The sequence below is a fragment of the Procambarus clarkii genome, chromosome 44 (assembly GCF_040958095.1).
Source record: "Procambarus clarkii isolate CNS0578487 chromosome 44, FALCON_Pclarkii_2.0, whole genome shotgun sequence".
NCBI lineage: Eukaryota > Metazoa > Arthropoda > Malacostraca > Decapoda > Cambaridae > Procambarus > Procambarus clarkii.
In genome coordinates, this window is record NC_091193.1 from 20,122,682 (window position 1) to 20,138,318 (window position 15,637).

A 15,637-nucleotide genomic window follows, 5' to 3' on the forward strand; every position below is an offset into this window, starting at 1 on the left:
GCGTCCCCGCGGCCCGGTCGTCGACCAGGCCTCCTGGTTGCCGGACTGATCAACCAGGCTGTTGGACGCGGCTGCTCGCAGCCTGACGTATGAGTCACAGCCTGGTTGATCAGGTATCCTTTGGAGGTGCTTATCCAGTTCTCTCTTGAACACTGTGAGGGGTCGGCCAGTTATGCCCCCCTAGCTACTGGAAGTTTTCACAGATCTGTATTAATTTTATTATTTGGTGGTAGTGAGTGGGCGCGAGAGGCTGGGTAGTGCCCGGATCATGATGTGAGGGGGGAGGGGCGGCGATTCAGTGAATGGTAGTTTTGTTTATTAGTGTTTATTCTAGCGGCAGCACGGCACCCACACTGGTACTGTAGGTGACTGTTGCTTGTTCCTCTTGGCTACCTCTCAACCCAAACCCTCTATGTAAACCCGCCAGCCGTCCACCTCCAGCTTGGCTCCCCCGCCCACCCTATGTAGAAGCCTTTCCACATGACACGGGTGGCTGGGGTAATGAACACCCACGTAAATGATAATATAGTTTGAGAACCTTAAAGTCCAGGAATTCAACCACCAACCCGTCCTCTACTCAAGTTAATTACTTGTATTACTTATATTTGTAGTACGTAGGTAAAGCACTTACAGCGTTGTGGTTCGAACAAAAATTCGTCAGTGTTCCAGAAGTGTTCGAACGTCAGCAGTTGAGTCGTGTGTAAACCGTTTTTCATTCATAAACAGGGGGTTTGGCGGGTGCACGGAATCACTTTTGGGTCTTTGTTTGGAGGACGGGATGCTCCCAGCAAACATAATATTGCCGGAACAAAGGTAGAATTTCAGAAAAAAAATTAGACGCGTTTCCTAGAAGTAGTGCCAGACCAACCGGGTTGTAGTGGATGTGGGGACTTGTGGGTAGCCTAAGTCCGGGCTTGGGGTGTAGAACTCTCAGAACTCACTCCAGGTATGACCCTGAGTGTTAAGTCTTCCTCAACCCGGTCGCTCCCAACACCCGCCACTGACCAGCGCTGAATTTACTCCGCACCCCATTTTTTTTTGTCTGGGCTGCATATACTGTATACACAAGTGTATATACCCTGTATATGCCCTGTCATTGTTTATCATTTAAATTTTGATTTAGATCTGGGGCCGGATTCAGGAAGGTACTTACGAAGGTTTTTCCTCTTAGCTAAGAACGAATTCCTTCTTAGCGCCTTCGTGGCGGCTACGTCCGTATTCAAAGAGCTACCCTAAGTGGAAAAATCTTCGTAAGTTCATTCCGGGATTTAAGTGTGGTTTCGACCACTCGTAGCTTTACGTAAACTGGATATAAGTCATTTTTTCTCTACTACATAACACTGGGATCGATTTATGATATTGGAACATGACCAAAACATTATAGCTGGTGAATCTAGTGGAGAGTAATCCTTCGTGTTAGTTATATATGCATTCTCTGCTTGAAACTTGAAGTAAATATGTGTTTGATGATAATAGAATTAGTTTTATAATAGCAAGATATTATACCAGTAGTTATTAAGTAAATAAACACTGGTGAACATGAAATATGAGAGAAGGTGATGAGCCCTGCCTGATGGGATCATTTACTATCACCAAATGCCCCTGTTCACCTAGTAGTAAGGGTGTACCTTAGCTATACATACCCATTTCTAATTTATTTAGTTTGGTTTTATTTTTAAATTAAATCTGGGTGAGACATAAAATAAAAATATGCTGCACAAATGATGTTAGGTAAGGAAAAGGGTAAAAATGTCAAACTTTATTCATTGAATACTTAAAGCTATAATTATGACTATATAGATTAAAAAAGAGAGAGGGAAGTAGGGGTCCAAGACCTCTTCCTGTTATACAATTTGGGTGTGGAACAAGTAATTATCAAAAGAAGGCACCATGCCGGGAAGGCTATGTAGCAGTGAGGCAGCTACTTATTTGAGAAATGCTTATTTTATTTACCTTATAAGCTGAGGCAACTTATTTTATTTGAGGAATACTCAGCTGATTCCTCTACATTTAGCATGGAACAGATTTGTGTACAAGACCTCTTCCTGTTACTCAATTTGGCTGTGTGTAACCAAACTAGAAGTGCTCTACAAATCAAGGGACCCAGAATGTGGAATGACCTCCCGAATCATGTCAACGGCTGTACCTCTCTCAACCAGTTTGAGTTAAACCAAGTACTGCCTAATTAACTCCATGTAACCTAACTTACCTCCTAAATGTCAACCCATGTCTTGCTATTTTTTAAACAACGCTGTTCACCAACATGTGCAATTGCTGATTTATGCTATGTTAACCCCCTTTTTGTATTTTTTATTCCTTCTTTCAACACAATTTATACCTAATCCCGATTACTATTAAGTTTTAGTCTGTTTTTTCCCCCCACACCTTGCCCGAAATGCTAGAGTATTAGTGGCTTTAGGTATTGTATGTACTAGCTCTGCCTATAAATCCAACATTATGTTTGTAAATCAACTGTATGTACTTTTCCTGAATAAAATGTATTTACTGTATTATTTATTTTTTAATCAGTAAGTATTAAAAGAAGGCACCAAGCTGGGAAGGCTATGTAGCACCATTGTGTGTAACAATAAACCAAATTTTTTTAACAAATAATGCACCTGTATGGGAAAACAAATCCTGTCAGCTGTAAAAATATTGATGCAGTTATTTAAATGAAAAATATAATGAAAGAAATATTACTGGTTTATTTTTTCCTATCTTTTTGTACTGTACAGTATATCCAAGGAAGTGAAAAATTGAGACATAATGCACAATTTAATGAATGATTAGCATGGATTAGCAGTTCAAAAGAAATATGACTTGTATTACATATCAACATGAGATCTTAATGATCCATGGTCAACATGATTTAATAAGGATAATACAGTACTGTATTTGTAATAATACAAACTATAATTTAAAATCTTTATTACTGATTTTTTTTATTAAGAAGATTAGGTATACACAGCAATGTGCTGCTACCCTATTCTATATGGAATATTACACAGTGTAGATAAAAAACTAGCTATAAGTTTATCTAATACTCCCATCTCACAGGATGGTTAGACATACTGTACATGGAATCAATTTAGAAAATACCAGCCTCAATACAAAAAACAAATCAACTCTGACTAAACAACTCTAAGCAATTTTCACAAGAGGTAAGCACTGAATCATGGAAACATTATATTATAATTACTCTTACCAGTTTCTACAAAACTCCTCTCAAACAATGTATTTTTAAACATGTTTAGGTATACACAGCAATGTGCTGCTTCCCTATTCTGTATAAAGGACCACACAGTGTAGATCAAAAACCAGCTACAAGCTCACCTCACAGGATGGCCAGTCATACATGGAATTAGGAGAGAACAAAATACTTAATGCTGATCTATTAGCCTCCACTGGCAAAATCTGGGTGCAGCACAAGAATATCTTCCAATATTCCTGAGTGTATGAAGTAATTACAGAGCTCAAAATACCTCATACCATTTGGTATGAAGTCACTGATAACAGGACAATCACAGATATAGTGTTGGAGAGTATGTTCTCTCAAGTAGGACTGAAAACAGATGTTTTTTTTCCACCAAGAGGGCTATAAACCCATGGAACTGCCTACCCGCTAAAGCCGTAAATGCCAAATTCCAGCTAAAAAATATAATTAAGACAATTGGCGGGCCCTTCAACAAGCCGCCGGCTTTCTGTCCTCTTCGAGGTCACTAGATAGTTAGTGGCCCTTGGGTAAATTCAGTAAATATATACAATAATTGTCAGCGCATCTTCCGAGCAACAAGGACAGCTACACAGTATCTCTTAGAATTACGTAGGTAAACAACAAATGTAACATATTTGTTTACTACAATGTCGGTGCTGGCTGTAGAAGTTGAAAAAACATTGTTTTACTTCGAAATATACTAATTTTATAAGAAAATTCGACGTAAATAGGAGGCAGTAGAGCTGCGATAAGCCAGCGCTAAATCTTCAATATGAAGAATGTTGCTGCTCTCTGATTGGCCAAACGAAACACAGTAGTGACCTCTATCGGCACGCAGGTGAACCAACAATTTTTCTTCCTAAGTATACCTTATTGAATCGCACCTAAGCATCTTCTTAGGGCGCACTTAGGAACCTTCGTAGCAAACCCACTTACGAAGAAATACACAGAGCTTCCTGAATCTAGGTCCTGAAATTTGTTCATTACTTGGAGAAATCACATTATCGTGATATCAAATCCACAGAAGCCTTTGTTCATCATTATCGTATACTTGGTGGTCGGTCTGTAAACTCTTATGGTTAGTTGCGTTAATAACCCTCTTGTGGACGGCAGCACTTAATGATGCCTGACACTAAACCAAATTTTGTTGGTTATCCAACAAAAGTCTTGTTTAACATTGATGCCATTTCCCTGCTGTTGCTGTCTTAAGTGTTCTAATTTAAGCTGCCGTTGTTTTTGTTCATATTTTTGGTAAGTGGATTGTGTTTTTGTTCGTGTTTTTCTGAAATCAGTTGGTATATTAAAGGTGAACGTGGGTGAAGGGTGGGAAGGAGGGAAATGGAGTGGACTGACGAGTGTAGTACACCAGACCTGACCCTCACCACCCGCAGACTGATACATTCTACGGCCAGGTGTTGATCACAACGATTGGCGGGATGAGGTAGAGAGGCGGTTAGCTTGGAGGAAAAGGGGGGCTGGTGTACTCGCCTAGTTGTGCTTGCGCGGGTTGAGCTCTGGCTCTTTAGTCCCGTCAATCAACTGATGTACAGGTTCCTGAGCCTACTGGGCTCCATCATATCTACATTTGAAACTGTGTATGGAGTCAGCCTCCACCACATTACTGCCTAATGCATTCCATCTGTTAACTACTGACACTGAAAAAGTTCTTACTAACGTCCCTGTGGCTCATTTGGGTACTCAGTCTCCACCTGTGTCCCCTCGTGTGTGTGCGTGCGTGCGTGGGGGAGGGGGGGGGAGCTTGTGGCAGGTGAGGGCGAGGTTTTCCAGCTACACCAACCCAACCTTGGGCGTTGTTACCTGTCTCCACACCTTGCCTGGGCCTGGAGATTGCATTGTAATTTTTGTTCAGGTATATTCGTGCACGAGGCTGGCCCTTTAAGTATTCGCCTAGTTCTGCTTGTGGGGGATGATCTTCGGCTCTTTGGTCCCGCCTCTCAACCGTCAATCTGGTGTACAGATTCCTGAGCTTCTCGAGCTCTGTCATATCTACATTTGAAACTGTGTATGGAGCTAGCCTCCACCGCATCACTTCCAAGTGCATTCCATTTACTAACTACTGATACTAAGTTATTTCTAATGTCTGTGGCTCATTTGGGTTCTCAGCTTCCACTTGTGTCCCCTTATGCGTGTACCACCCGTCCATCCTTGTCTACCCTGTCAATTCCCGTAAATACTTTGTATGTAGTGATCATGTCTTCCGAGCTCTCCTGTCTTCCAGCGACGTGAGGTGTAGTTCACTCAGCCTTTTCTCGTAACTCATGCCTCTTAGTTCTGGAACTATCCTAGTGACATACCTCTGAACTTTCTCCAGCTTCGTCTTGTGCTTGACAAGGTACAGGCTCCATGCTATACTGTACCTTACTCCTCCACTGCGCCTTCTTTTGGACAACAAATTGCCAACTCATTTTACTCTTCAAACCTAGTTATATATGAAGTTAGTTGTTATATACATTTATTGTCTTCCAGGTATTCAACGTTATGTTTCACTATACGATTTTTGTTTCATATTTATCATAATGTTAAATTCAATAATCCTGCAAATCATTTGGACAACTAATTACATTTGGACAACTTTTCCTCTTGAAAAGTCAGTTTACATTATTGTATTCTCCCGTTATTCTACGTTGTTTCATCATAAGATTTATGATATTAATGTTAAATTTAAATTCAATCATTAAAATTTATTCAAATCCCATTCCAACATTTTGCTCATACTGTGCCTCCGAAAATATAGTTTTATATATTATATAATACTGGCCGCGCAGGAATATCCCTGCGAAAAAAATATAATACTGGAATTAATTTTCACATCTTAACGGTGTTTTGGGAGATGGTGGTGACGAAGGTCGTCTGGCAGGCGCGTCACGTCTTGAGAGCCAGCTGTGGGGTTTGAATCGGCCGGTTTTCTGGCCAGATTGCTTAATTCGGCTAGTAGAGAGACGTAACAGTATCAAGAAATTTATCAACGTTCGTGTATGAGTGAGTGAGAGATGTGGTGGCAGGAGTGAATGAGGTTACAGTAGCACGAGTATTCCGTAGTACCACAGGGAGCTGACAGGTGCCGGAGAGTGAGGCCCGTCGACCGCCTTATATGGTCCACGTGCACCATGCCTGTGTCAAGGTCGATGCTTAATTTATCCACACCTGTTCCTCTCTTCCCCCACCCCCTCCCTCCTCTCGGGCCCCTGTTCTCCCTCGCTTCATTTCTCGTGGAATGGTATCACACCAGCTGGCATGGTTCTGTTTTCTAGCATCAGTTGCTTAAGGTATGGGCTAGGTATGCCTGGCGGGGGTTCTGGAAAGCACTCTTCCCCCAAGCCCGGCCTGGGGCGGCCAAGCTTAACTTGCTAGGAGCGGCTAATGCCAGAAAATCTTAATGTACATTATTAATGTATCGTGAAGCAATCGCTGTGGCACCATAATCAAATTTGTAACAAATTTCTAGATTATCATGTTCACCATTTTAAAAATAACAGTGAAGAGTAGTAATGTCATTTATAAGACACGCTAGCCAAATACGGTCATAATGGTAGATAATGCCTTAACACAATGCAGATCTTTTAGAAGTTTTGGATCCTGGAATCATAATGTGCTAATCGTAATGCTAGTCTTACGGTAAAAACAGTGGTGGTGGGAGAGTCCCGAGGTGTGCGGTGTAGGTGACGTACACGTGTACGTACGGGCTGTGGGATATACGTTTGCATTTTTAACTTTTAATCTTGTTCTTTGGTTATATTATCCCTAGTATGGGATAGTACGGGATAATATCCCAATTATTCTCGTTTTTTATAAGTAATAATCACGTCTTCTTGGTCCTCCTTTCCAACAACGCTGTTAGTTTGAGCTTAGCGGTCCAGCATCCTTCATTATTCCAGCCTGCTTCTGTATCCTATTCTCCAGCCTTCAGTGACAAACAGTATTGTCGGTTTCTTTATTTTTATCGGCAGCAACAGTGTGTTATCACTTCTCCATTATAGTATCTGAATGTTAACGTGACCACCCGTTTCTCAAGTCGGCTACCAGACAGAAAACTTTATTAGGTATCAATGTGTTTTTTGAAGTTTAATTTAGCTCAAATGGAGGGTAGAAAGCATAAAGCTTTGTACCCCAAATATGCTAAATTGAAGTGGAAGTAACTCGTGTATAAGGCACAATGAAAACAATTTTTGGATGTCGCTTGGTCTTGCCTTCAAAATCATCCTGTAGGAGAGATTCAGTTTGTGCTAGATGCGACATTAAATTTATAGATTAGTCCAGTTCTGGATCAGTAGCAAAAAACCGTGTAATACTGAAGAGAGAGAATTACATAAAATCTAGAAGTGGCAATAAACATGAGCATACACGGCACCATCTTTACTACTGTGAAAGTGTAATATTTAATGCAGATGAAAAGCTAATAGTGTCACAGATGGACAAGTAGGTCCAAATAAATGACAAATGACTTCGCTAGTTCATACTGAACTGTACCCGCTTTCGGCTGAACGATTCCTACCCTTAATACTGTTTGCTTGACAACAGTGCTGTCTGGTAACACTACATTAGATGCGGGAAATATTGGTTTCGTGGATACAGTTACCCGGGAAATGCCAGAAAAAATACATAATTATTATATACGTATTATATAAACATGTTGAAGATCCTAGTTAGAGTATAATGTTACCAATGCAGCCTCCTTCAGCATCCATGGCAATCTCTGATCTTGTCCTTGTTCAGTCGTCTCCTACTTGTCTCCATTGGTTCTGTCTTATAAACCTGGGGCTCCTTTACGTTTCTCAGGACTGGTTTTCCATGACATTATTAACCGTATGGTCCTGTACCACAGTTTCCTTCAGTGTGTGAGCGTGCACCTGCCAGGGAAGGTGCGCCAGTGTGTGCCGGGATACTGTGGGGTGTTGAGCAGCAGTGTGCTTTACACGCACACGCTCGTTTCTATGAAGTACAAACAATAAGAACTACATAGATATTTTTAATTAATAACTTACACGAGGTGGCATTTGTCGCCTTCCCCGGGGCTGTAGCATGTAGGTCAATGTCATGGGGGGGGGGGGGTACGCTAAATCACCTACCTCATTCATAACTCTTCTTACCCTCCCCTACCCATCCAGTCTCCCTCCCTGCCTCGTGTTCCTCCATTCCCCACCTCCACTTCTTGCCCCATGGAACTCCATTCCCCCTTCTTGTCTCTTCCATTACTTCTAACCAATAACCCGTCATGCTTCACCCCTACATTTTCCTTCCTCCTTCATTGTTACCTACCCTTTTCATCCATTCCCTCTTTGCACCATTGCAAGAATGCGTGGGGGGGGGGGGTGATTGATTGATAAAGATTAAGCCACCCAAGAGGTGGCACGGGCATGAATAGCCCGTAAGGGGGGTGGGGGTGGCAGAAATGTAGTAATATAACCCGGTGGTAGGTGGGGTGTTAAGGAGAGGGTTTGTTTAAATGACTCGTCAGTCTTTTATTTAGCAACTCGATGCTTTTCGGTACGGCCAACTGTCACTCCGCACTTGTGGCTGTTGATCTTCGCTGCTAAACCAACCCGAATTCTTAAAAAACGTCGCTTTTCGCTCATATGCGCGCTATGGCCAAAAATGGACGTAATTTCTTCGCCTCTGAAAGTGAGGTGACGTTTTCTGTTTGAATCCTCAGGCTTACTTGGTTAGGTTAGGAGGAAACCTTCAATTAACGGTTTTTGTGACGTTTTGAAACCTTAGGAGAACTTTCTGCCCTCCTAACCTACCAGAGGACCCCCATAACTTGCTGTTTTTGGGGAAAAAAAATCAATTTATTTTCAATTACTTTATTCCCAATTTCCAAATTACGTCCATTTTCGCCCATCGGGCAAACGGACAAATTCAGACGTAATTTGTAAGAATTGGTTACTAAACGGCCACAGCCTACTCTGCAAGTTCTGCTATAGCGCGTTTTAATTTTCGTGTAAACACTGGAATCTCCAGTCACTATATGCTTTATCTTTATTGCAAATGATTTGACTAGCGCTAACCATAAAGCCTAAATATAGACCGACACAAATTCCTATCCTGGTTCTACACTATTACAAGATAGGTAATTTTTATATTCCTATAAATCGTAAATCTACAATATATTAAGATGTATGCTTTACATATTTTAACAATAAATAATTCTTCTTTTCAGGAAAGACTCGAGCGACTACACAATGAATTCAATGGGCAGGTTAATACTTTACAAATTGAATTGACTGACATAAAAAATATAAAAGAGGACCTAACACGATACATCAGGGAACTAGAACAAACTAATGATGATCTAGAAAGAGCTAAAAGGTACAGTACTCATTGCATTGTTTAAATTACTTTTGTTTAAAAATAATATACCATATTATGTACCATATTTCCTATTATTTATTTGGTACCATATATTTTTGTACCATATTTTGTACCATATTTATTATACCATAACATAGTTTATGTACCATATTTCCATATTATAAAAATAATGTACCATATTTCCACACACCCTTTTTAGTTGTTTCTAATACCTCTATATTTTAGTTGTAATTATTAGTTGCAAAAGACAAAATCTTTCTGCTCTAAAACTGTGTTGACCAGGGTTATATAGCTGCTTTTCTTCCATAAAACTAAAACATCTTAGATGTAGGATGATTGTGTGACAGGTCTGCAATTTTGTGCCAATACTCTACCACCTCTTCTCCTTGCACCTGCCTCTTTCCCCCACTTCCCTCCACCTACCACCCCATGCACTGGCCTCTTAACCCTCCCCCCTTTTGCACCAACCTCCTGCCTTCCTCCACCCCCCATGTACTGGTCTCTTCCACTCCCCCCCCCCATCCCCCAATGCACAAGACGCTTCCACCTCCCCCCCCCCCATGTACCAGCCTCAAACTCCCCCTCCTAATGCACCCTTGTCTTTTTATTTAATAAACATTCTGCATCAAGGACAAGTCAAGCTTGGCCTCGAGATGAGCTCGGGGAGTAGAACAACTCCCAGAACCCCATCAAGCAAGTATCGAGGAATGATGTCAGGGATTGGCAATACCTATACCAATAATTAGTGTTTATATAATTTCAACTATATTTCATAAATTAAATTCTTGAATCTTCATTTTACTTGCTGGTACTGTATATAAACTTTCTTCCTTATCTGTAATAGAGATGTTCTTGCACTGTATACAGTATTTCAATTTTTTACTTTGTCATTTCCTTAAATCTTCCATTCTTATCGTCTCTTAATCATTCACAGCTCAGTGCAGTGGTCAACCTTCAATGAACCATGTTCTTTGACATATTTTGTAATATTTCTTTTACCTGGTCAGCCAGTTTTTTACCATTTACCTCGTCAGCCATGGACAAGTGTATTTTCCCCCCTTTTCTTACTTTCACATGAACTTCCTTTACTTCCATGTAGTGGGGCAATCACTGTCCTTGTCAAGTAATACAAGTACTGTACCTGTAGTACAGCATTCTGCTTCTGCTGATGAGCATATTCCATCCATATTAACATATTTCAGATGGATTAGAACTTTTCATATTTTATTCAGTTACCATTTCCATATCTTTTTAATGTATAAAATTTTATTTCATGTTTGTCTTATGACCGGCAACCAGAAAAGTGTATAAATGTTTGTGAAGATAAAGTAACATGTGAATTTATCATTAAACTTAAAACTTTAAAACTACTAGTGCAGCATATTATCATTAAATTCATTAGTTTAAAAACTGGGCTAACTATAGTACTTTATATACTTATTGAGCCATATAAGCAAGTGGCTCAATAAGGAGTGTTTTCATTTTGGCCAGTTTGAAAGGCCCAGAAAGACTGATTAATTTTTTTTTTTTTTTAGAGCCACAGTAACGTCATTAGAGGACTTTGAGGCTCGGCTTAATTTAGCCATAGAACGCAATGCCTTCTTGGAATCGGAACTGGATGAAAAGGAGGATCTGAAGGTGACGGTACAGCGGCTGAAGGATGAGGCACGAGGTGAGAAGGTCTCCTTCACAAATGTTTACCAATTGCTACTAAATTGGCTTTCTGCAGCTTGTGACATGAGTCTAGTGAAGAAACATTGTACGATTTTCATTTGAGGATATTTAATATAGAGAAAAGTAGCACTAAGTTTTTCTTAATTTTGATCAAACATAATTATACAGCATTATACTGTAGTAGTATTTGCCAAATTTTTATAACTGATTGTGCCAGTCTTTAGAACAGACTGTGTAATTACTGTACTTCCCAGCACCCAATCATGTGATATAGTACTTTGAAACTGTTGATGGTTTTGGCATCCACCACCTTCTCAATGAACTTGTTCCAACCGTCTACTACTGTGTTTGCTACACAACTTTCTTGAATCTATGACCTCATGTTTTTGAAGTTACAGGTTTCAAGAATTCCTCTTGTCAATTGCTGTTACTGTTTTGTATGCAGTAATTACCCATTTTTTAATATTTCTAGCTTTGGTATATTTTATACCTCTAGTCTCTTCTTATAGTTTGTGTTTTCCATTTTGGAAGCTATTTAGTTGCATGTGGAGCTGAGCCATTGTTGGTTAGGAAAGGGAAACCAATAAAGAATCTGAGACCAGACCCAACCACATCTATTCCCAGGACTGAAATAACTGACACATTCTTCAGAACACCAGGAACCCAAACCCAGCAAGCCAAGAAAGAATTAAACCCCAGCTTGAAGATAAGTGAACTTGCTGGAAGCCCAAACCAGCCAGTTAGCAAGGAAGGCCAAAACATCAACATCTGAAAGATACTGCAGTACTGGGAAAAATCTGCCTGGGCTTTAGAAGAATAGAGAAGCCAGAATAAAAAAAAAAAAGATAATTCAAAAGCAGGAAGCTTGATGCCCTGCAAAAAAACTCTAATGCATTCCTGTAACTTGGATGAAATGGGTTGTGCCAGAACACATCCTGGAGGGCTGGGGACACCATCCAGGAAAACCTTCTCCTACACCAGTGGTCATGCAAAAGGCTGTACCTGAAAGAAAGGAACCAAACCCAATATAACAAACTAGGTTGTTGTAGGAATTATCCCGTATGTTTTCTCTCAGACATGGGAGTTTGGGAAGTTGGAGTCGCATTGTAGTTGACCTGACTCTGGGAGCACGGGACATCCCCTGGGAATTGGCGGTTGAAATACAAAATGGATGGCGCCTTTGTCTTAGTCATCTTTGTCATCCCAAAACCTGGATCAAGGGCAGGGGGTGGGGGGGTTACAAGAGGTCTGGCAAACCATGCCAGATAGACTGGAAGGAAGATGAGAGGTGGACATTGAACTGGTAGAAGTTAAAACTCGCCAGCCATTCCAACTCTAATCACTAAAAACCAAGGGTCGACTCGGATGCAACCACTCGGGCACTACACTGCAAACAAACCAGAAGTGACTGCTGCCTGCTATTCCTCATTACAAAAATAAATTATAAAGTCAATAGATGGAGGCTGTAGCTAAAATAGAGACTTGGCAAACCCAAACATTGCAAACTTGTGGTTAGAGGGTAATATCTATCGTACTTTACAGGTGGTATAGCAGACACAGTACAGATGAAAAATAAACTATAAAATGTATAGATTAAGTTTTTGTTCATGTGTTCCATCTTAAATCCTGCTAAGTTAACTATGTATCTTGTTTGTGGTCCATCAGCTGTGCAGTTGGTGCATGCACATCAAGAAAAGTCTTAGATAATTGATAAGAAATGATTGCGTAGGTTTTTCCAAGAGTTGGAATTATTGGTGCATTTGCACTACCTACATTTAGTTTTCTGCATTTAATTCGTGTAAGTGATTTATGCACATCTAAACTAACCTAATTCGCCTTCAGATCTTCGGCAAGAGCTGAGTGTAAAAGAAAAAGACGAACCAGGGCCAGACAACGATAAGGCTTTGCAACAGCATCAGCATCATAAATTACACCTTCAGCCACCTCCAAAACAGGAATCATTAACTACTACTGAGGAAACAATAGACTCCAATAAACTTTTATCGAACACACAGCTTCCGGAGTCTGTTTCAACCACTCCTGTAATATGTAAGCTGCAGTATATCTTAGTACAATTATGATAAAATATGAATACTCTGTATTGCATGAAAATACTGGTTTAATGAAGTGAAAAACTGTGTCTCAGGATTTGGCCTCTAAAAGGGCATCGCTTAATCTTTCCAGTACTACACACTATACACAAGTGCAGCCATTCCTGTTTCATGTGGCACATACCATTAGTTCCTGGTGCTCCAGGAATTTCTTTCATGAGATCAGCCATCCATCAGGGCTTTTTATATGGCTTCACTAAGGCTTTGCTAAATATTTGCTTGTAAAAAGTATTTTACTGTTTTGCCTAGTGAATGTACCACATGCCCCATGAGTGGCTACACTGTTGCTTCTACTACACACCACTGGAAATATGATAAAACACCCTTTGAGAGGATGAATCCAGACAACTTTTTCTTTTGCAACACTTTGTTTTTATAATTTTTATTTATTTATATATATACATATATATAGAGTTCTTACATTCTTGTACAGCCACTAGCACGCATAGCATTTTGAGCAAGTCCTTAATCCTAATTTTCCCTGGCATACGACCTGCCAAATTGTTTAACAACAAGGCACCCATTCACTGCTGGGTAAACAGAGGCTACAGTTAAGGATTGGCAGCAAGTAAATCCTCCCAACCAGGATACGAACCCAGGCCAAAGCGCTCGCAAAATGCCAGGCGAGTGTGTTCGCCACAGGGACTGCTTACGTACAGTACATATTCAGTCCTCAGATATTTTGTTGATGCTAACAAAAAATACAACTGAAGAGACATGTATGTAATAGTGATTGTGACAGAAAATAAAGTACAGGCAGTGAAAACATAGGTCTAATGTCTCTTTTATCCAACTCTCATTTAGTAGTAGTATTGTGAATAAGAAATTGCAATTTTTTTTAAAGGCATTACAGAGCATATGTGGTAATAATTCCATAAAACCTGATGTTTAAGGAGCATTATGAAACAAAGTTAGTAACAGTCAGGAAAATGACAGGATGGACACCCCCCAATGAGAACATTCAAAAGGGATGCCACATTAGTGATGGTACTCTTCAAAATGCTTATCTCAAGAGGAATATTGTTTGGTCCTCGCATCCCATCAATGCAGGCAAAATTACAGGACTAGAATATATTCAGATCCTTTAATGCCCACATATAATTCGTGAAGCATTTAAACTACTGGGACCACCTCAAAGCATTTGAACTGTTCTCGTTTTAATGGAGATGAATAGTACCTTATAATACACACAATACTGAGATGATATACCTTGTAATATACAACATAAAATACTAGCAATTCAGGGTTTAAAATTGCACAGTGAAATTCAAACAAGCTGAATTGAGAAAGAATGTAAGATGTTTAAAATAAATCCTCTGGAAAAGTTAAGGAGCCATAAGCACAATTAGAGAACATTGTAAATATGGACAAATTCTGGACACTGTCTCCTGTCAACAAATATAAGAAATGTCACAAACTATTATGGATACTGTCAAGTTGGAATTTAATAAGTTTGTGCTGGAGCTACTGGATGGGCATGGCTATGTGGCCCTACTAGCTGCAAAGACAATACAGCCTCACAGACCAGGCAGTCAAGAAAGGCTGGAACCATACCAGGTTCCAATAGATGAAATCATCATTAGTTAATAAACAGCAAATAGCAAACTACAAAATATAAAAGCATAATCTCCATGGTCATCTGTAAATTCCTTCAAGTTTTATGAAACAAATCCTTGTATTCATGCCATGAACCACTTGTATATTAATAAACAAATACATAAGGGGTGTGATGAAGATTGACTAAGTGGAATTTTTTTAAAGCCATTGGTATTTGTACATTCAAAATAATTTGACTAATTTTTTTCTTCCGTTCAATTTAAATACTGTACTGTATATGACTGAACAACCACCCGATTTCAGTGCCAGGGCTTCACATGAAACCTATCGTATATTCCACCGAGATTACTTATCATAGACCAGTGTGAAAGATTATTATGGTAACAACATAATTCAAAGACTATTGTTAAAAGTTTATTACAGTACGAGTTAAGAAAATTCTTATATAATTTTACTAATTTATTTCAGCACATCCCTTGCACAGTCTGAATAATGGAAATGTGCCTATGACTCCATCAGCTAGGATATCTGCCCTCAACATTGTTGGTGACCTTTTAAGAAAAGTTGGGGTAAGTTCTTTAAGTAATCTATTGCAGTACAGTATAAATATTGTATAATTTAGCTGAAACTTTTTTTTTTATATTTCTTAGGACATATTATCACTAGAAGCATTGATAAGTAAATAATTAAAAATCTGCGTGGCTGTAGTTTGTGTGCCGATATGAGTAATGAGGCCAAACAATCCTCCATA

At 39.7% G+C, this 15,637-nt stretch overlaps 1 protein-coding gene across 5 annotated transcripts in view; it reads left to right on the forward strand.

The window, feature by feature from the left end:
* LOC123745297 (nuclear distribution protein nudE homolog 1) overlaps nt 1-15,637 on the forward strand; it is a 129,996-nt gene that overhangs the window by 98,289 nt on the left and 16,070 nt on the right. For all 5 annotated transcript variants that reach the window (XR_006771316.2, XR_006771314.2, XM_045725691.2 and 2 more), the window contains exons 4-7: nt 9,393-9,541; nt 11,080-11,216; nt 13,061-13,267; nt 15,355-15,455. Coding sequence is in view for 3 of the 5 variants with exons in the window: in XM_045725691.2 (XP_045581647.1) it covers nt 9,393-9,541; nt 11,080-11,216; nt 13,061-13,267; nt 15,355-15,455 (594 nt within the window). In the remaining 2 variants the exon portion in view is untranslated. The remainder of the gene's footprint in view (nt 1-9,392; nt 9,542-11,079; nt 11,217-13,060; nt 13,268-15,354; nt 15,456-15,637) is intronic.